The 22,201-nt window shown below is 39.7% G+C and overlaps 1 protein-coding gene across 1 annotated transcript in view; it reads right to left on the bottom strand.

Moving 5' to 3' along the window:
* Window positions 1-22,201, bottom strand: part of LOC144819544 (uncharacterized) — a 745,296-nt gene that overhangs the window by 389,146 nt on the left and 333,949 nt on the right. The window contains exon 10 of the mRNA XM_078677385.1: window positions 16,990-17,075. Within this exon, the coding sequence (XP_078533511.1) occupies window positions 16,990-17,075 (86 nt within the window). The remainder of the gene's footprint in view (window positions 1-16,989; window positions 17,076-22,201) is intronic.

Consider the following 22,201-nt stretch of genomic DNA (forward strand, 5'->3'; position numbering starts at 1 on the left):
AAGATGAAGACAGCGCTAATGAGATCCCTATAATGCATAACAGTAATACGGTTCTGTGTACCGTGCTAGCACTCCAAATTATGAGACTAACGGTTGAGCATGGCCTGAGAGCATGCAACGGCCGTTTACCATCAGACATACCAAAGCCCCCGACATTTTGTAGAAGTAAGTCCCAGAGCAAAATTGATTCCATAATCTTATCTTTTGATATTTGGCCGTATGCAGTAGACTTAAAGATTAGAGTAGAGAGCGACCATCGTCCACTCCAGTTGGTTTTTAATAATAGATTGTTGCCTAGTTCAATTAAGAGCAACGGCACAGCCCATGTAAGTTCAGATTATATCATAGTCAGCAATAACCGTCGCTCTGTAAAATGGGCATATATGCTGGAGCATGGTGAAGCGTTGGCAAGTGTTTATAATACATTTGCCAATATTTTTTGCAAGATACACAACCACACTATTCGAGGGAAATATATTCCTAGACTTACATAAGGAGTTTCATAAAGCACTCGTCCCGCTGGTAACAAAAATACCAAAAAAGACTGGTAGAGACGAAAGCTCCAGCTGGGAGGGAAATCCTGGTACAATAAGGATTGTCGTATTGCTAAGGCTGAATTGGTCCAAGCTATAAAAAAACAATAATATGCTGACAGTAAAAGACGCTAGACTAAAATACAGGAGAGTACAAGAGAAGGCTAAAGCATTATGGGATGATGAGAACTGTTCTGATCTGCTTACTGCTGCTAAGAACAATGACCAAATGTCATTTTGGAGGCACGTGGCTAAAGGAAATAAAAAAGAAAAGGAAACTAGGGATGTTGATCTTGACAAGACTATTTGGATTGAGCACTTTACTAAGTTGTATGGAGCACCAGAGAATGATAGGACTCCAACCAAGGATGAGTTATTACTAAACCCAAGCGAAGTCAAATTAGACTTTGATCTACAGGAAACTATACTGGCTATTAATTTAGTTAAAAATGGGAAAGCACACGGACTAGAAAATATTCCGGGAGATCTATATAAACATGACATTAGTGTCTGGGCCCCTATATTAACTGTTTATGTAACGCTGTAGCTGCTGGTGCAGATTTCCCGGAGACATGGAGGGGGCGGAAATAGTTAAAATTTTTAGAAAGGGCAATAGGAGCGATCCCGCAACCTATCGCCCAATTAGTTTAATTGATATTTTACAAAAGATTTAAGTAAGGCATATTTTAAATCGTATAAATATTTGGACTGAGGAAAAAGCAGTTCTTTCAAAGTTCCAGGCAGGGTTTAGAGCCAAAATAAGCACTATAGACCAGGTCTTCAGGTTTTGTTGCCTGTGTTGGAAGTATGTAAATATAAGAAAGGGTCATTTATATGTAGCCTTTGTAGATCTCAGGGCTGTGTTTGATCTCATTCCCCGAAACTTGTTATGGTAGACACTCAGCTGCCAAGGGCTACCAGCTAACCTTTTAGAACAGATTATGAGGTTGCATGAAAATAATTATGCTAAGGTCAGGTGGGGCACGGGAGGCGAACTAACAAGTCCAATCCCTATAAAGAGGGGGGTTCGCTAAGGCTGCGTGGTGGCACCTATGCTATTTTCGCTATTCGTCAATGATATTCCATCCTTTTTGGAGGGCTATAAAAACGATGCACCAAAATTGAGGAGAGAAAGGATACCAGCCCTCCTGTTCGCTGACGATACTAAACTTATATCCAAAACCCCCAAGGGACTACAATGTCTACTAAATACATTTCAAACATACTGTAACAAAAAAGGCCTTGAGATCAATACCAATAAGACGAAATACATGGCCATAAACCCCCACAAAACTTTTAGGGAAAATGCGATTTTAAATGGACAAAAATTGGAACATGTACAGAATTTTAGCTATCTGGGTTTTTCCCTGGATTCCAAACTATCATGGAAAACCCAAATAGAAAAAAGCAAAATGACATTAATGCAAAACATGTTACCGATTATGAAAAGACATAGGAATAGTCTTAGTAAAGCTGTTTCGCCAGCACTAGAGGTATTCAAGTTCAAAGCCCAATCTGCAGCATTATATGGAGCTGAACTATGGGGACCCTCGTGCAAAAAGGTTTTTGAGGTTGGTGAAAACAAATTTTATAGAGCGCTACTAAGACTACCTGTACGCACGCCACTAATACCAATTATTCTTGATCGGAATATGAAACGTACTGATTACCATGCGATTTTGAGACCAGTGATGCTTTGGGTAAGACTCTGGTCGACACCCGAGCTGTTAGACTCCAAGGATGGCCTTAAAGAAATAAGGGAATTGGATAACAACAATAGTATCATATGGCTCAAACATGTTTGTAATTGGTTAAAAAAGATCAGTCTATCACACTTTTGGGATGACCCATCTACACTAACTCAAAATTCAAAAAAGGTGTTAAAATCATCATTCTGGGCATATATGGAACTCAGTAGGTTAAGTGAAAGAGCGAGTGGATCCTTAAAAAGCAAGTTCCTTATGTTCGAAGATAGTGCTTGCTTCGAACACTTTTTAGATTAAGTATATCCACCACTTGCTAAAACGCTATATATGAAATATAGATATAGAGTTCTGATGATATATACAAGCGTAGCAAGGTGGTCAAATGACTGTAATGAGAAGATAAATGATTTATGCACCTTATGCTCAGGCAAAGCCAGAGAAGATGATTAGCATATTTTGTTTTTCTGTTCGGCTTATGCGGTAGCTAGAAAAAGATGGATTAGACCGCTCTGTTTAAATATAGCTGTGAGATCACATAAAGAGGCAGAAAGGATTTTAAAGACTGATACTAGTCAGGTTATTATCTTTGGTATTAGTAGGTTCTTGCTAGCAATACATTTTATAAGAGCAAAAGCAGGCTTGAAATTTTAGAGAAATGTTTGTACTGTCACACAATCGATTGAAATAGAAGAGCTGCTCTAATGAAATGACACTGTTAGTCGTATTACTAAAGAATTTAAAATGTTTTGATTATTATATGAATCCTGGAGCTTTTTGATTAACCATGTACTCAATTTCGAATGACATATGTTTTTTTATTTATCACAAATGCCTTTTTAACTATTTAAATAAGGTTTTAAATGTAAGGATAGACACCCCCACCATTGCCTCCTTGTAACAATCATCGGACTGCACTATACTTGGTATCTGTAATAACGTCAATCTATGTTGTATGTATTAGTACATGTTTTTATGTATCTTTTATGGTACTTATTAACCGGAATAAAGACTATGAAATGAAATATGATTTTGTCCGCTCACTTCAATAGGTGCCAATGCTGCATTGATGTGGGCAGTCTTTGCTTGTCGTAGTTTCAGCCTAACTCAAGACTAAAAAATGCTTGCAGTTTTAACTTAGTCTCTTTTATGAACGACAGCTTCTGATGTGAGGAAAGCACCCCCAAATTACAATTTCCTCTTTGCGATTTTCAGTGGTGCACATGCTCACATATATATCACAAGTGAAAGATGCCCAGTAATTCACCAGCTCCTAAAAAGTAACATATTCCAATAAATATTTCACAGTTAACTGTTGCATAGTGATAATTTAAAATCAGGTTGGACAGTATGACAAAAATGTTCAACATGACACTCTCCTCTACATAGCATCATAATAGTGACCATCATAATAGTGAACTCTTCACTGCACCATTGTTTTCTCTGCTGGTGGCCAACATGATGGCGGCTTATATGATCCATATCTTTCATCGTAAGGTATTGAGAAATAGCAAAGTCTTCGATGGAGCAGTGAGAATTGAATTATCAAAACTGAAATTGATGGATTGTGACAGGATCACATTTACATCAAATTATTCTATGGTAGGTAGATCAAAATAGATCAAATACATTTTCAATAAACATCAGACATTAGAGCCACAATTATAAAAATATTTCCAGAGGCTCCAACCTTTGCATATTGATTATGATAAAACTCCATGTAAATTTTCTGTGCAGATTAGAAACTGAAAACATTTCAAATAAGATGGGGATAATATCAATTAAAGTTTCTGACATAAAATCTGAAATCACCTGTATCCTCGCTCTTTAACAAGAGTCAACATACAGTCAGTTGTGCTGTCAAGTATGGGATGTGATGGGATGGTATGGTATACCGCAACTGTCAGTGGGGTAGACATAGACTGCTATCACAAGAAGAAATAAGGTGGATCAAAAATTACAGTCACTGGCGGGAAAAAGAATGAATGAGTGTGGGCGTCTAATATGCTTTTAATTCTACAATATCTAGCAAAATATCTGTGAAAATGTTAAAGATTAGACACCATAGAGGAATACTACAAGACATGTACATTATTACTTGTGTTTAATCACATTGTGAAGCAAGGCAAAATTCTCTTGATGCAGATATGGATACATTATTTGACTTATGTGAACGTATTAAAAATACATCTTTATAATGTCATGAATGAGAGATGAATTTTCTTAAGTTCTGTGTGGATCATAGAATGGTAAAAGGCCAATCCGAATGTAAATTAATTATCCATTAGATGTCATGAGGTCCTACATAGACGAACCTTTGAAGAATTATAAGGCAGCATAAAAATACTACTAGTATTTAATTTAAGAAATAAAGACGGTGCATCACTGCAAAAGTAGTATAAACAAACCTAAATACTCACAGGGCCATGGAGGTATTTCAACCCCGGATGCCCCCATGATATGCATGGACCACGGTGCAGAATTTATCTAGTTTAGAAGTATAATTGCCGGTGCTGGCTCGCACGCATGCTTTTTGACGGTGCTGCTACCCCAACTAGTGACCACCTCATCATCAGCTGTTGTGTTCAGCTCTGGTCCTGTGGAGAGTTCACAAGAGTGGGATAGATGCAGCAGGAAAGCCAGCCAGAAACGGCTGCCAGCACATTGGTCCTGGGTGCCACTTCTGGCATCCCGGGTTCAAACATGCTCCTGAGTGAGCTAGTGCAAGAACAACACTAACGCAGCAATGCGTCAGCCTGCGATATCAAAATAACTTCTATCCCAGTGTTAACGGACTGCTTCCTGGTGCTCCTGATGAGAACAAGACCCAGCACTCCAATCCCATAGGACAAGCAGGAGCCTGCAAGAGATGTGCTACTCAAAGTCCTTATCGGTAACTAACAAAAATAGGCAATGGGTTTCAGAAAGAAGTTGAGAACAATTTTCTATGTGTATTCTTTGTGACTTAGGGCCAGATGTAGGTAGGAATCATTTACCGATTTTTAATTACCGAATTTTACCGATTCGGTAATTAAGAATCGGTAAATATGAAGGGTGGACATGTAGGTCCATCCAGATGTTTTTTTTACCGAATCGGTAAAAATCTGTATTTACCGATTCGGTAAATACCGAATAAAACACATGGACTCTATTTTAAATTCACTAGACACAAGGATAAGCATAGTAATAGGTGGTGACTTTAACTGTAATTATGCACCTATTACAGGGCTTGGCAACATCTTAGAAGATGAAGACAGCGCTAATAAGATCCCTATAATGCATAACAGTAATACGGTTCTGTGTACCGTGCTAGCACTCCAAATTATGAGACTAACGGTTGAGCATGGCCTGAGAGCATGCAACGGCCGTTTACCATCAGACATACCAAAGCCCCCGACATTTTGTAGAAGTAAGTCCCAGAGCAAAATTGATTCCATAATCTTATCTTTTGATATTTGGCCGTATGCAGTAGACTTAAAGATTAGAGTAGAGAGCGACCATCGTCCACTCCAGTTGGTTTTTAATAATAGATTGTTGCCTAGTTCAATTAAGAGCAACGGCACAGCCCATGTAAGTTCAGATTATATCATAGTCAGCAATAACCGTCGCTCTGTAAAATGGGCATATATGCTGGAGCATGGTGAAGCGTTGGCAAGTGTTTATAATACATTTGCCAATATTTTTTGCAAGATACACAACCACACTATTCGAGGGAAATATATTCCTAGACTTACATAAGGAGTTTCATAAAGCACTCGTCCCGCTGGTAACACAAAAATACCAAAAAAGACTGGTAGAGACGAAAGCTCCAGCTGGGAGGGAAATCCTGGTACAATAAGGATTGTCGTATTGCTAAGGCTGAATTGGTCCAAGCTATAAAAAAACAATAATATGCTGACAGTAAAAGACGCTAGACTAAAATACAGGAGAGTTCAAGAGAAGGCTAAAGCATTATGGGATGATGAGAACTGTTCTGATCTGCTTACTGCTGCTAAGAACAATGACCAAATGTCATTTTGGAGGCACGTGGCTAAAGGAAATAAAAAAGAAAAGGAAACTAGGGATGTTGATCTTGACAAGACTATTTGGATTGAGCACTTTACTAAGTTGTATGGAGCACCAGAGAATGATAGGACTCCAACCAAGGATGAGTTATTACTAAACCCAAGCGAAGTCAAATTAGACTTTGATCTACAGGAAACTATACTGGCTATTAATTTAGTTAAAAATGGGAAAGCACCCGGACTAGAAAATATTCCGGGAGATCTATATAAACATGACATTAGTGTCTGGGCCCCTATATTAACTGTTTATGTAACGCTGTAGCTGCTGGTGCAGATTTCCCGGAGACATGGAGGGGGCGGAAATAGTTACAATTTTTAGAAAGGGCAATAGGAGCGATCCCGCAAACTATCGCCCAATTAGTTTAATTGATATTTTACAAAAGATTTAAGTAAAGCATATTTTAAATCGTATAAATATTTGGACTGAGGAAAAAGCAGTTCTTTCAAAGTTCCAGGCAGGGTTTAGAGCCAAAATAAGCACTATAGACCAGGTCTTCAGGTTTTGTTGCCTGTGTTGGAAGTATGTAAATATAAGAAAGGGTAATTTATATGTAGCCTTTGTAGATCTCAGGGCTGTGTTTGATCTCATTCCCCGAAACTTGTTATGGTAGACACTCAGCTGCCAAGGGCTACCAGCTAACCTTTTAGAACAGATTATGAGGTTGCATGAAAATAATTATGCTAAGGTCAGGTGGGGCCCGGGAGGCGAACTAACAAGTCCAATCCCTATAAAGAGGGGGGTTCGCTAAGGCTGCGTGGTGGCACCTATGCTATTTTCGCTATTCGTCAATGATATTCCATCCTTTTTGGAGGGCTATAAAAACGATGCACCAAAATTGAGGAGAGAAAGGATACCAGCCCTCCTGTTCGCTGACGATACTAAACTTATATCCAAAACCCCCAAGGGACTACAATGTCTACTAAATACATTTCAAACATACTGTAACAAAAAAGGCCTTGAGATCAATACCAATAAGACGAAATACATGGCCATAAACCCCCACAAAACTTTTAGGGAAAATGCGATTTTAAATGGACAAAAATTGGAACATGTACAGAATTTTAGCTATCTGGGTTTTTCCCTGGATTCCAAACTATCATGGAAAACCCAAATAGAAAAAAGCAAAATGACATTAATGCAAAACATGTTACCGATTATGAAAAGACATAGGAATAGTCTTAGTAAAGCTGTTTCGCCAGCACTAGAGGTATTCAAGTTCAAAGCCCAATCTGCAGCATTATATGGAGCTGAACTACGGGGACCCTCGTGCAAAAAGGTTTTTGAGGTTGGTGAAAACAAATTTTATAGAGCGCTACTAAGACTACCTGTACGCACGCCACTAATACCAATTATTCTTGATCTGAATATGAAACGTACTGATTACCATGCGATTTTGAGACCAGTGATGCTTTGGGTAAGACTCTGGTCGACACCCGAGCTGTTAGACTCCAAGGATGGCCTTAAAGAAATAAGGGAATTGGATAACAACAATAGTATCATATGGCTCAAACATGTTTGTAATTGGTTAAAAAAGATCAGTCTATCACACTTTTGGGATGACCCATCTACACTAACTCAAAATTCAAAAAAGGTGTTAAAATCATCATTCTGGGCATATATGGAACTCAGTAGGTTAAGTGAAAGAGCGAGTGGATCCTTAAAAAGCAAGTTCCTTATGTTCGAAGATAGTGCTTGCTTCGAACACTTTTTAGATTAAGTATATCCACCACTTGCTAAAACGCTATATATGAAATATAGATATAGAGTTCTGATGATATATACAAGCGTAGCAAGGTGGTCAAATGACTGTAATGAGAAGATAAATGATTTATGCACCTTATGCTCAGGCAAAGCCAGAGAAGATGATTAGCATATTTTGTTTTTCTGTTCGGCTTATGCGGTAGCTAGAAAAAGATGGATTAGACCGCTCTGTTTAAATATAGCTGTGAGATCACATAAAGAGGCAGAAAGGATTTTAAAGACTGATACTAGTCAGGTTATTATCTTTGGTATTAGTAGGTTCTTGCTAGCAATACATTTTATAAGAGCAAAAGCAGGCTTGAAATTTTAGAGAAATGTTTGTACTGTCACACAATCGATTGAAATAGAAGAGCTGCTCTAATGAAATGACACTGTTAGTCGTATTACTAAAGAATTTAAAATGTTTTGATTATTATATGAATCCTGGAGCTTTTTGATTAACCATGTACTCAATTTCGAATGACATATGTTTTTTTATTTATCACAAATGCCTTTTTAACTATTTAAATAAGGTTTTAAATGTAAGGATAGACACCCCCACCATTGCCTCCTTGTAACAATCATCGGACTGCACTATACTTGGTATCTGTAATAACGTCAATCTATGTTGTATGTATTAGTACATGTTTTTATGTATCTTTTATGGTACTTATTAACCGGAATAAAGACTATGAAATGAAATATGATTTTGTCCGCTCACTTCAATAGGTGCCAATGCTGCATTGATGTGGGCAGTCTTTGCTTGTCGTAGTTTCAGCCTAACTCAAGACTAAAAAATGCTTGCAGTTTTAACTTAGTCTCTTTTATGAACGACAGCTTCTGATGTGAGGAAAGCACCCCCAAATTACAATTTCCTCTTTGCGATTTTCAGTGGTGCACATGCTCACATATATATCACAAGTGAAAGATGCCCAGTAATTCACCAGCTCCTAAAAAGTAACATATTCCAATAAATATTTCACAGTTAACTGTTGCATAGTGATAATTTAAAATCAGGTTGGACAGTATGACAAAAATGTTCAACATGACACTCTCCTCTACATAGCATCATAATAGTGACCATCATAATAGTGAACTCTTCACTGCACCATTGTTTTCTCTGCTGGTGGCCAACATGATGGCGGCTTATATGATCCATATCTTTCATCGTAAGGTATTGAGAAATAGCAAAGTCTTCGATGGAGCAGTGAGAATTGAATTATCAAAACTGAAATTGATGGATTGTGACAGGATCACATTTACATCAAATTATTCTATGGTAGGTAGATCAAAATAGATCAAATACATTTTCAATAAACATCAGACATTAGAGCCACAATTATAAAAATATTTCCAGAGGCTCCAACCTTTGCATATTGATTATGATAAAACTCCATGTAAATTTTCTGTGCAGATTAGAAACTGAAAACATTTCAAATAAGATGGGGATAATATCAATTAAAGTTTCTGACATAAAATCTGAAATCACCTGTATCCTCGCTCTTTAACAAGAGTCAACATACAGTCAGTTGTGCTGTCAAGTATGGGATGTGATGGGATGGTATGGTATACCGCAACTGTCAGTGGGGTAGACATAGACTGCTATCACAAGAAGAAATAAGGTGGATCAAAAATTACAGTCACTGGCGGGAAAAAGAATGAATGAGTGTGGGCGTCTAATATGCTTTTAATTCTACAATATCTAGCAAAATATCTGTGAAAATGTTAAAGATTAGACACCATAGAGGAATACTACAAGACATGTACATTATTACTTGTGTTTAATCACATTGTGAAGCAAGGCAAAATTCTCTTGATGCAGATATGGATACATTATTTGACTTATGTGAACGTATTAAAAATACATCTTTATAATGTCATGAATGAGAGATGAATTTTCTTAAGTTCTGTGTGGATCATAGAATGGTAAAAGGCCAATCCGAATGTAAATTAATTATCCATTAGATGTCATGAGGTCCTACATAGACGAACCTTTGAAGAATTATAAGGCAGCATAAAAATACTACTAGTATTTAATTTAAGAAATAAAGACGGTGCATCACTGCAAAAGTAGTATAAACAAACCTAAATACTCACAGGGCCATGGAGGTATTTCAACCCCGGATGCCCCCATGATATGCATGGACCACGGTGCAGAATTTATCTAGTTTAGAAGTATAATTGCCGGTGCTGGCTCGCACGCATGCTTTTTGACGGTGCTGCTACCCCAACTAGTGACCACCTCATCATCAGCTGTTGTGTTCAGCTCTGGTCCTGTGGAGAGTTCACAAGAGTGGGATAGATGCAGCAGGAAAGCCAGCCAGAAACGGCTGCCAGCACATTGGTCCTGGGTGCCACTTCTGGCATCCCGGGTTCAAACATGCTCCTGAGTGAGCTAGTGCAAGAACAACACTAACGCAGCAATGCGTCAGCCTGCGATATCAAAATAACTTCTATCCCAGTGTTAACGGACTGCTTCCTGGTGCTCCTGATGAGAACAAGACCCAGCACTCCAATCCCATAGGACAAGCAGGAGCCTGCAAGAGATGTGCTACTCAAAGTCCTTATCGGTAACTAACAAAAATAGGCAATGGGTTTCAGAAAGAAGTTGAGAACAATTTTCTATGTGTATTCTTTGTGACTTAGGGCCAGATGTAGGTAGGAATCATTTACCGATTTTTAATTACCGAATTTTACCGATTCGGTAATTAAGAATCGGTAAATATGAAGGGTGGACATGTAGGTCCATCCAGATGTTTTTTTTACCGAATCGGTAAAAATCTGTATTTACCGATTCGGTAAATACCGAATAAAACACATGGACTCTATTTTAAATTCACTAGACACAAGGATAAGCATAGTAATAGGTGGTGACTTTAACTGTAATTATGCACCTATTACAGGGCTTGGCAACATCTTAGAAGATGAAGACAGCGCTAATAAGATCCCTATAATGCATAACAGTAATACGGTTCTGTGTACCGTGCTAGCACTCCAAATTATGAGACTAACGGTTGAGCATGGCCTGAGAGCATGCAACGGCCGTTTACCATCAGACATACCAAAGCCCCCGACATTTTGTAGAAGTAAGTCCCAGAGCAAAATTGATTCCATAATCTTATCTTTTGATATTTGGCCGTATGCAGTAGACTTAAAGATTAGAGTAGAGAGCGACCATCGTCCACTCCAGTTGGTTTTTAATAATAGATTGTTGCCTAGTTCAATTAAGAGCAACGGCACAGCCCATGTAAGTTCAGATTATATCATAGTCAGCAATAACCGTCGCTCTGTAAAATGGGCATATATGCTGGAGCATGGTGAAGCGTTGGCAAGTGTTTATAATACATTTGCCAATATTTTTTGCAAGATACACAACCACACTATTCGAGGGAAATATATTCCTAGACTTACATAAGGAGTTTCATAAAGCACTCGTCCCGCTGGTAACAAAAATACCAAAAAAGACTGGTAGAGACGAAAGCTCCAGCTGGGAGGGAAATCCTGGTACAATAAGGATTGTCGTATTGCTAAGGCTGAATTGGTCCAAGCTATAAAAAAACAATAATATGCTGACAGTAAAAGACGCTAGACTAAAATACAGGAGAGTTCAAGAGAAGGCTAAAGCATTATGGGATGATGAGAACTGTTCTGATCTGCTTACTGCTGCTAAGAACAATGACCAAATGTCATTTTGGAGGCACGTGGCTAAAGGAAATAAAAAAGAAAAGGAAACTAGGGATGTTGATCTTGACAAGACTATTTGGATTGAGCACTTTACTAAGTTGTATGGAGCACCAGAGAATGATAGGACTCCAACCAAGGATGAGTTATTACTAAACCCAAGCGAAGTCAAATTAGACTTTGATCTACAGGAAACTATACTGGCTATTAATTTAGTTAAAAATGGGAAAGCACCCGGACTAGAAAATATTCCGGGAGATCTATATAAACATGACATTAGTGTCTGGGCCCCTATATTAACTGTTTATGTAACGCTGTAGCTGCTGGTGCAGATTTCCCGGAGACATGGAGGGGGCGGAAATAGTTACAATTTTTAGAAAGGGCAATAGGAGCGATCCCGCAAACTATCGCCCAATTAGTTTAATTGATATTTTACAAAAGATTTAAGTAAGGCATATTTTAAATCGTATAAATATTTGGACTGAGGAAAAAGCAGTTCTTTCAAAGTTCCAGGCAGGGTTTAGAGCCAAAATAAGCACTATAGACCAGGTCTTCAGGTTTTGTTGCCTGTGTTGGAAGTATGTAAATATAAGAAAGGGTCATTTATATGTAGCCTTTGTAGATCTCAGGGCTGTGTTTGATCTCATTCCCCGAAACTTGTTATGGTAGACACTCAGCTGCCAAGGGCTACCAGCTAACCTTTTAGAACAGATTATGAGGTTGCATGAAAATAATTATGCTAAGGTCAGGTGGGGCCCGGGAGGCAAACTAACAAGTCCAATCCCTATAAAGAGGGGGGTTCGCTAAGGCTGCGTGGTGGCACCTATGCTATTTTCGCTATTCGTCAATGATATTCCATCCTTTTTGGAGGGCTATAAAAACGATGCACCAAAATTGAGGAGAGAAAGGATACCAGCCCTCCTGTTCGCTGACGATACTAAACTTATATCCAAAACCCCCAAGGGACTACAATGTCTACTAAATACATTTCAAACATACTGTAACAAAAAAGGCCTTGAGATCAATACCAATAAGACGAAATACATGGCCATAAACCCCCACAAAACTTTTAGGGAAAATGCGATTTTAAATGGACAAAAATTGGAACATGTACAGAATTTTAGCTATCTGGGGTTTTCCCTGGATTCCAAACTATCATGGAAAACCCAAATAGAAAAAAGCAAAATGACATTAATGCAAAACATGTTACCGATTATGAAAAGACATAGGAATAGTCTTAGTAAAGCTGTTTCGCCAGCACTAGAGGTATTCAAGTTCAAAGCCCAATCTGCAGCATTATATGGAGCTGAACTATGGGGACCCTCGTGCAAAAAGGTTTTTGAGGTTGGTGAAAACAAATTTTATAGAGCGCTACTAAGACTACCTGTACGCACGCCACTAATACCAATTATTCTTGATCTGAATATGAAACGTACTGATTACCATGCGATTTTGAGACCAGTGATGCTTTGGGTAAGACTCTGGTCGACACCCGAGCTGTTAGACTCCAAGGATGGCCTTAAAGAAATAAGGGAATTGGATAACAACAATAGTATCATATGGCTCAAACATGTTTGTAATTGGTTAAAAAAGATCAGTCTATCACACTTTTGGGATGACCCATCTACACTAACTCAAAATTCAAAAAAGGTGTTAAAATCATCATTCTGGGCATATATGGAACTCAGTAGGTTAAGTGAAAGAGCGAGTGGATCCTTAAAAAGCAAGTTCCTTATGTACGAAGATAGTGCTTGCTTCGAACACTTTTTAGATTAAGTATATCCACCACTTGCTAAAACGCTATATATGAAATATAGATATAGAGTTCTGATGATATATACAAGCGTAGCAAGGTGGTCAAATGACTGTAATGAGAAGATAAATGATTTATGCACCTTATGCTCAGGCAAAGCCAGAGAAGATGATTAGCATATTTTGGTTTTCTGTTCGGCTTATGCGGTAGCTAGAAAAAGATGGATTAGACCGCTCTGTTTAAATATAGCTGTGAGATCACATAAAGAGGCAGAAAGGATTTTAAAGACTGATACTAGTCAGGTTATTATCTTTGGTATTAGTAGGTTCTTGCTAGCAATACATTTTATAAGAGCAAAAGCAGGCTTGAAATTTTAGAGAAATGTTTGTACTGTCACACAATCGATTGAAATAGAAGAGCTGCTCTAATGAAATGACACTGTTAGTCGTATTACTAAAGAATTTAAAATGTTTTGATTATTATATGAATCCTGGAGCTTTTTGATTAACCATGTACTCAATTTCGAATGACATATGTTTATTTATTTATCACAAATGCCTTTTTAACTATTTAAATAAGGTTTTAAATGTAAGGATAGACACCCCCACCATTGCCTCCTTGTAACAATCATCGGACTGCACTATACTTGGTATCTGTAATAATGTCAATCTATGTTGTATGTATTAGTACATGTTTTTATGTATCTTTTATGGTACTTATTAACCGGAATAAAGACTATGAAATGAAATATGATTTTGTCCGCTCACTTCAATAGGTGCCAATGCTGCATTGATGTGGGCAGTCTTTGCTTGTCGTAGTTTCAGCCTAACTCAAGACTAAAAAATGCTTGCAGTTTTAACTTAGTCTCTTTTATGAACGACAGCTTCTGATGTGAGGAAAGCACCTCCAAATTACAATTTCCTCTTTGAGATTTTCAGTGGTGCACATGCTCACATATATATCACAAGTGAAAGATGCCCAGTAATTCACCAGCTCCTAAAAAGTAACATATTCCATAAATATTTCATAGTTAACTGTTGCATAGTGATAATTTAGAATCAGGTTGGACAGTATGACAAAAATGTTCAACATGACACTCTCCCCCACATAGCATCATAATAGTGACCTCTTCACTGCACCATTGTTTTCTCTGCTGGTGGCCAACATGATGGCGGCTTATATGATCCATATCTTTCATCGTAAGGTGTTGAGAAATAGCAAAGTCTTCGATGGAGCAGTGAGAATTGAATTATCAAAACTGAAATTGATGGATTGTGACGGGATCACATTTACATCAAATTATTCTATGGTAGGTAGATCGAAATAGATCAAATACATTTTCAATAAACATCAGACATTAGAGCCACAATTATAAAAATATTTCCAGAGGCTCCAACCTTTGCATATTGATTATGATAAAACTCCATGTAAATTTTCTGTGCAGATTAGAAACTGAAAACATTTCAAATAAGATGGGGATAATATCAATTAAAGTTTCTGACATAAAATCTGAAATCACCTGTATCCTCGCTCTTTAACAAGAGTCAACATACAGTCAGTTGTGCTGTCAAGTATGGGATGTGATGGGATGGTATGGTATACCGCAACTGTCAGTGGGGTAGACATAGACTGCTATCACAAGAAGAAATAAGGTGGATCAAAAATTACAGTCACTGGCGGGAAAAAGAATGAATGAGTGTGGGCGTCTAATATGCTTTTAATTCTACAATATCTAGCAAAATATCTGTGAAAATGTTAAAGATTAGACACCATAGAGGAATACTACAAGACATGTACATTATTACTTGTGTTTAATCACATTGTGAAGCAAGGCAAAATTCTCTTGATGCAGATATGGATACATTATTTGACTTATGTGAACGTATTAAAAATACATCTTTATAATGTCATGAATGAGAGATGAATTTTCTTAAGTTCTGTGTGGATCATAGAATGGTAAAAGGCCAATCCGAATGTAAATTAATTATCCATTAGATGTCATGAGGTCCTACGTAGACGAACCTTTGAAGAATTATAAGGCAGCATAAAAATACTACTAGTATTTAATTTAAGAAATAAAGACGGTGCATCACTGCAAAAGTAGTATAAACAAACCTAAATACTCACAGGTAGTCCTGCTGGAGCCATGGAGGTATTTCAACCCCGGATGCCCCCATGATATGCATGGACCACGGTGCAGAATTTATCTAGTTTAGAAGTATAATTGCCGGTGCTGGCTCGCACGCATGCTTTTTGATGGTGCTGCTACCCCAACTAGTGACCACCTCATCATCAGCTGTTGTGTTCAGCTCTGGTCCTGTGGAGAGTTCACAAGAGTGGGATAGATGCAGCAGGAAAGCCAGCCAGAAACGGCTGCCAGCACATTGGTCCTGGGTGCCACTTCTGGCATCCCGGGTTCAAACATGCTCCTGAGTGAGCTAGTGCAAGAACAACACTAACGCAGCAATGCGTCAGCCTGCGATATCAAAATAACTCCTATCCCAGTGTTAACGGACTGCTTCCTGGTGCTCCTGATGAGAACAAGACCCAGCACTCCAATCCCATAGGACAAGCAGGAGCCTGCAAGAGATGTGCTACTCAAAGTCCTTATCGGTGACTAACAAAAATAGGCAATGGGTTTCAGAAAGAAGTTGAGAACAATTTTCTATGTGTATTCTTTGTGACTTAGGGCCAGATGTAGGTAGGAATCATTTACCGATTTTTAATTACAGAATTTTACCGATTCGGTAATTAAGAATCGGTAAATATGAAGGGTGGACATGTAGGTCCATCCAGATGTTTTTTTTACCGAATCGGTAAAAATCTGTATTTACCGATTCGGTAAATACCGACCGGTAATGGCCATTCATAGGAAAGAATGGGCATTACCGATTTGGTATTTACCGAATCGGTAAATACCGAATTCCACAAGGGTGCAGGGGGTGTCACTTTGACACCCTCTAGCACCCCCAAAACATGTTCGGGTGCCATGTGGCAGGCATACCTGCCCTAAGGGCAGGTCTGCCTGTCATATGGCACAGGTGTGCATGCACACATGGGCATGCACACCGGAATCGGTATTGTACCATCAAATAGAATTGATGGTAAAATACCGATTCTGTAAGGCTTGTGGGACTCTGAAGAGTCCTACCTACATCTCATAATTACCGAATCGGTAAAAATACCGATTCGGTATTTTACAGATTCTGTAAATTTACCGATCGGTAAATTTACCGAATCTGTAAAATTCAGGGCCCTACATACCAATTCTGATTTCCCGGTCGGTAACGGCCGAAAATACCGATTTTCGGCCGTTACCGACCGACCTACATCTGGCCCTTAGTCAGAGAGGGGACTACAAAAAAGTGCACATACATATATTGAACAGGGTACAAGAACTGTGTTATCTTTCTGGATTAATACAATGAATCTACAGGTTTAATAAGAGGGATTTTACCATCTGGGAGAGATAACATAGGGAGAGGTTGTGTGTGAACGGTCTAGGTTCATTTACCTTGTCATAGTGTGCTGTGAATGAATGCTGTATTCTTCCAGTTGGTGTTTCCCCCTTGACGTCACACTGCTGCCACATCAAAGTACCTAAAAGAAACACAAATTACAAGAATGCCCGCTTTTTTTTGAACAGTTATGTAATACTATATGTGGCCCAGGCAAGAGCTGATGAAAGCACCCACGTTTAGAGCACAGCTATTTTAGATAGGGTAGATATAGCAAAATGTAAAATGCAGGACAATGCGGTGGATGCATGACTACCACCCTGAATTGGGGTCCCCGAGATTCACAGTAGTTCAGACTTTGATAAAGACCTGTGTATTGTGATCATACAACTGCATATCAGTGTGTACTCTATGCATCAAATATTACTGAAAACCGGAGAATCCCGAGGGGCTCTGAAAGTGAGGTATACTCTATATGGTCAGTTTGTGGCATATTTTACACAGTGTAAATGGTTTGTCAATAAAGCTTTAACCCAGCCCAACTATTAGGGTCTGTTTTCTGTCCTCCAAGCTGATCACTTTAAAACAAAACCAGTAAGGCGTTTCTGGCCCGACCCCAGGTGAGAAGCCTAATAGCTTGGGTGAAAGGCATAGGACCTGATTACGATCTTAGCGGACAGGGTTACTCAACGTCCGCTGCATTACAATCCCATTATATCCTATGGAACTCGTAATACGTCTGATGGGACATCTGTCATGTTTGTGCAAAGTATTCCGTCCGCCAAGATCGTAATCAGGCATATAGTTTGCAATGGGGTCACAACAGCTTTCTCCATGATCCTGGCCAGTAATAGGAGAGTCACAGGGCTAATGCTTTCCACAATAATGGGTTTTTCTCTTTTTTTGAGACACAAGATTCCACCTTGTATGTATAGACATAGGAGGCAAAGACACTGTAATTGTTAGAGTTGACTTTAAAGGTGGGTAGCACCATTTACAGTAAAATCATGTAGATGAATTTAATGAAACAGTTTTGGGGCGACCCAAACAGCTGATGCACACCATTGCTAGGAAAATTAAAGTAATGGAAAAGGACATCCTTCAGTAGGCAATGGCCCCTGTTGGCGCCCAATAAATTCAGCTTTTTAGACAGGGCTGCAGGAAAAAATTATTGCTGTACTTTGTACATAGTGTATGTTGTTTGAATTGCACTCTTGGAGGATTAGCAGGATAGGAGTAAGTTGGTTGAACATCGTGTGACCTGACACAAAGAGAGCAACCTTATGTATCACTGCTGAGTGGGCCTGGGTGAATTTGGTTTTGCCTGAGAGGAGTGAAATCCCATAGTCTAGTAGTGAGAAAAGCAGTGCCTAGACAACTGTTTTTAGGTCATTTTCTGGGATGCATTGTCTGATTTTCCTTTGCTTCATTAACTGGCATCAGGTGCTCCTGGCCATGGCTGTGATGTGGTTTTGAAGGTTACGATGGCTGTCAGGGGTGAAACCGAGTGATTTGGCATTCTGAGCAATCGAGAAACAGCCTTCCAGGACAGGAAGGAAAATAAGCTAGTCTTGTACTGAAGTATAAGCTTTCCCAGAGATATCAGAAGAGATTCTTCTTATTTCAGAAAGCGTTTGAGATGGTTGTTTGACATCCAGGCTTCAATTTTTGTTGAGGTGCTGGATACCTGGTGTGAGAAATTGGGTTACTGGTTGAGAGGGATGCAACCCTTCCCAAGCAGCAGCTACACGGGAAACGGCCTTTACAACGAAGCCGTTTTCACGAAATCTTTAACCACGCATGCAGTACAACGCATGCGTGGTTACCACTAAAGCCTTTACCACGCATACCTTTACTACGAGGTTTGTAGTAAAGGCATATGTGGTAAAGGTAAAAAGTAAAACGGGGGAGGCTTGGGGGGGTCCCCCCCCCAAATAAAAAAACTCACCAGAAGTCACGTCGGGATCTGCACATAATCAGCGTCGTTTAAGAGAAATCGGGAAAAAAATTCCGTTTCCTCTTAACGACGTATGACGTCACCACGCAAGTAGTCGAGGTAAAGGTTATGCGTGGTAAACGAATTCCGTTGTAACGCATGCGTGGTAGAGGCATGCGTTGCAACGGAATTTGTTGTAACGTCATACATTCCAGCTACAATCCTGGTCAGGGTGAGCAACATGCAAACCCCAAAATTAACCTGTGCTCAACCCTCTTGTAGCTTGGCATAGAGTTAATTTGAAGGCAATATCTAAAGTATTTATGCAGCACTTCAAACAGTAATGGAGTGAAAACACAACACACCAATTTAGAAAAATAGAGCCAAATGTAATGAATAAACAAAAAAATCAGCAGAACTGGAGGTATGTAATTAAGTGAAAATACCTTACAAACCTGGCTATCTGGTCGCACGAGACCGGGAGCAAATCACAGGTTTTGGTCAAGTGCGATGTTGCGTGGGTCTGATACAGGGACCAGGATAGTTCCACTGAAACTTTACCTTCTCAGTGCAGCACAGAGTTCCGTTCGTGGTGGAGGGGGCAGCAAGTATCAGGGAAGTGTTGCACTCAGTCGTCGTTGTAGTATGAAGAGCAGGCCAGGCATTGCGGACAGTCGTCACTATAGCACAAAGATCCTGTTGTCGTCACAAGTTGTAAGGCCAGAGCTTTGCAGTGGCACACCACGCAATCGGTTGATGTTGTACCACAAAGGGTCAGGTTGATGGAGCTTTGTGTTAGCAGGCAATACAAGCAACAAGGTTTTGGCACTAACATACCAGTTTGTGGTCGTGAAGAACCCAAAACTTCAATTCAGCTCCACTGAGGCCACACCAAGGGTCCAGGACCTGAGGGACAACACTTGAGGTTCAGGGGTTTACTTCAGCTGGATCTGAGTGCTGATTCAAGTGGTTGGTGTCACTATATCTGTGAACAGGAGGCCAGCTGACTAGACCTTGGAGTCATTCTGGGAGTCCTGGTTTCAGGTGTAGGTCCAATACATCTGACTCAGGTAGGGGGTATCACGACAGCAGGCAGCAATTCAACAAGGCAGCAGTCCAGCAAAGCAATAGTCCTGCAGGGCAGCAGTCACGCAGAGTAGCAGTCCTTTCAGCAGCACAGCAGTCCTTCTTCCTGGCAGAGTCTCAACAGGTCCAGAAGTGTACCAAAGATTTGGTTACTGAGGTCCAATATTTATGCCAGGTGCCTGCTTTGAAGTAGGAGAAGCTTCCAGAGGTTTCCCATGGAAGTGTATAGGTTTCCTACCTCCCATGCCCTGGCTCCAGATTAACTACAGGGGGGTTGTAGCCCTTTGTGTGGAGGAAGGACACAGTTTATTCAAGTGTAAGTAGGGCTGTGCCCATCTGCGCCCTCCCATCCTGCTAGTGATGGCCCATTCAGTCACACCTAAGCTCTGTATTGTGTGAGGCTGCCTAGGAGGAATACACAAAGCCCAACTGTCAGATACACTCAGTGTTGTGACCCAAAGGAAGACTGCAGGCACCAAATGGCTAAGGCAGAAAAATGCCAACTTTCTAAAAGTGGCATTTTAACAATTGTAACCTACAATCAGACTTTACCTCAAGAGAGGATGTTTAAGTACAGTTCTAAAGACACCAAACATTAACTGTTTGCCCATTCCCATTTACACGTTACAGCTTATTAAATGCCATAAGAGAACTCCAATGTTATCCTATAGGAGAGAAAGTCCTTACAATAGAGAAAAAATGCATTTAAGTTTTCAATATCAAGACATGTAAAATTCAAAATTACATGGCAAACCTTTTAAATACACTGCACCCTTCCCCTGGGCTGGCCAGGGCATATCCTAAGGGTGACATACATGCATTAAAAAGGAAGGTTTGGGCCTGGAAAGAGGTTTATCTTGCCAGGTCGAAATGGCAATTTAAAAAACTGTACACACAGGCTGCAGTGGCAGGCATGAGACATGTTTAAAGGGCTACTTAAATGGGTGGCACAATCAGTGCTGCAGGCCCACCTGTAGTATTTAATTTACAGGCCCTGGGCACAGGTAGTTCCACTTTACTAGGGACGTACTAGTAGATTAAATATGCGTATTGGGTGTAAGCCGTTTCTACCATGTTTTAAGGAGAAAGCATAAGAACTTTAGCACTGGTCAGCAAAACAGGAGGTTTGAGGACAAAAAGTTAAGGGGAAACCCATGCTAAGGATGCCAGGTCTAGCAAAAGGGTGATGTCATCTGTGGTTGTGCCCTTCTGGCAGATTTGGGTATCGTTGGCATAAAAGTGGAAGAGGATTCCTGAGTTCCTAGGGATCACACAGAAGGGTTCGAGGTAGAGGTTGAGGGAACCCTTGCTTCGGGTTGACTGGCTTTGAAGCTGAATTCCCAATTTTCCCTATTTGGGAGTGATTCGTTAGATAGGAGGAGAACCAGTTCAAGACTGCGCCTTTCCATCCCATTCACTGATACAAAGCATTTAACATAGCCCGATTGTTGACTCCATCAAAAGCGGAAGCGAGGTCGAGGAGAACAAAAAGGCATGAGTTCACTGTGTCTATGATGTGGAGTGCGTCGTCCACAACTTGAAGAATTGCTATTTCAGTGCAGTCATATGACACATCTTCTGGATCCAAGCAAGCATGAAGTAAGTTTAACTCCTGGTTCAGTGGTTTACAAGGCACAGTGGAAAGGAGAAACTGGGAAGAGCAGTGAATATTGAGCAACACCTCTCTAGTTGTTATAAATTATCCAACACAGCTTTATTAACGAGATGTGCACCATGAATGGAAACATTTCCTTCAAGTCTCGGCTATCATCACAATCCCTAATCCTTTTTTATAAGTAATGTCTTTTAATTAACAGCCATTTTAAGTGTGCCACTCTGTTTCAGTATTTAAAACAAGCACTGGTAAAGCCAACATGTCTCACTTTTGCCAAAACTTATTTGTTTAATCACAAGCATTGGCAAGGCTAAATTTAGCGTCCAGTGAGCTTCAACCGTTTTTCTGTGATTCTCAGGTGTTTTTTATATACTTCCTAGGTGAATCTCACTGCATTACCAAATGTCATAGCCATCTTGGAAGTATAAAAATATAATATTCTGAAATTCTAGTGGTGCAATTCAACATGTGGGTAATGGTTGGTAGCAGCAGTGGGGCCACATCCTGGAATAGGGGTACACCAACAGCAAGGAGGAAGCAGAATGATATGGGCAATAGGCAGTAGGTCACCGCCATAATCACAAGAAACTACAGAAAGCCTTTCCTTATCAGAAAAGTCACAGGGGAAAAA

Source organism: Lissotriton helveticus, chromosome 2_1, assembly GCF_964261635.1.
Source record: "Lissotriton helveticus chromosome 2_1, aLisHel1.1, whole genome shotgun sequence".
Lineage (NCBI taxonomy): Eukaryota > Metazoa > Chordata > Amphibia > Caudata > Salamandridae > Lissotriton > Lissotriton helveticus.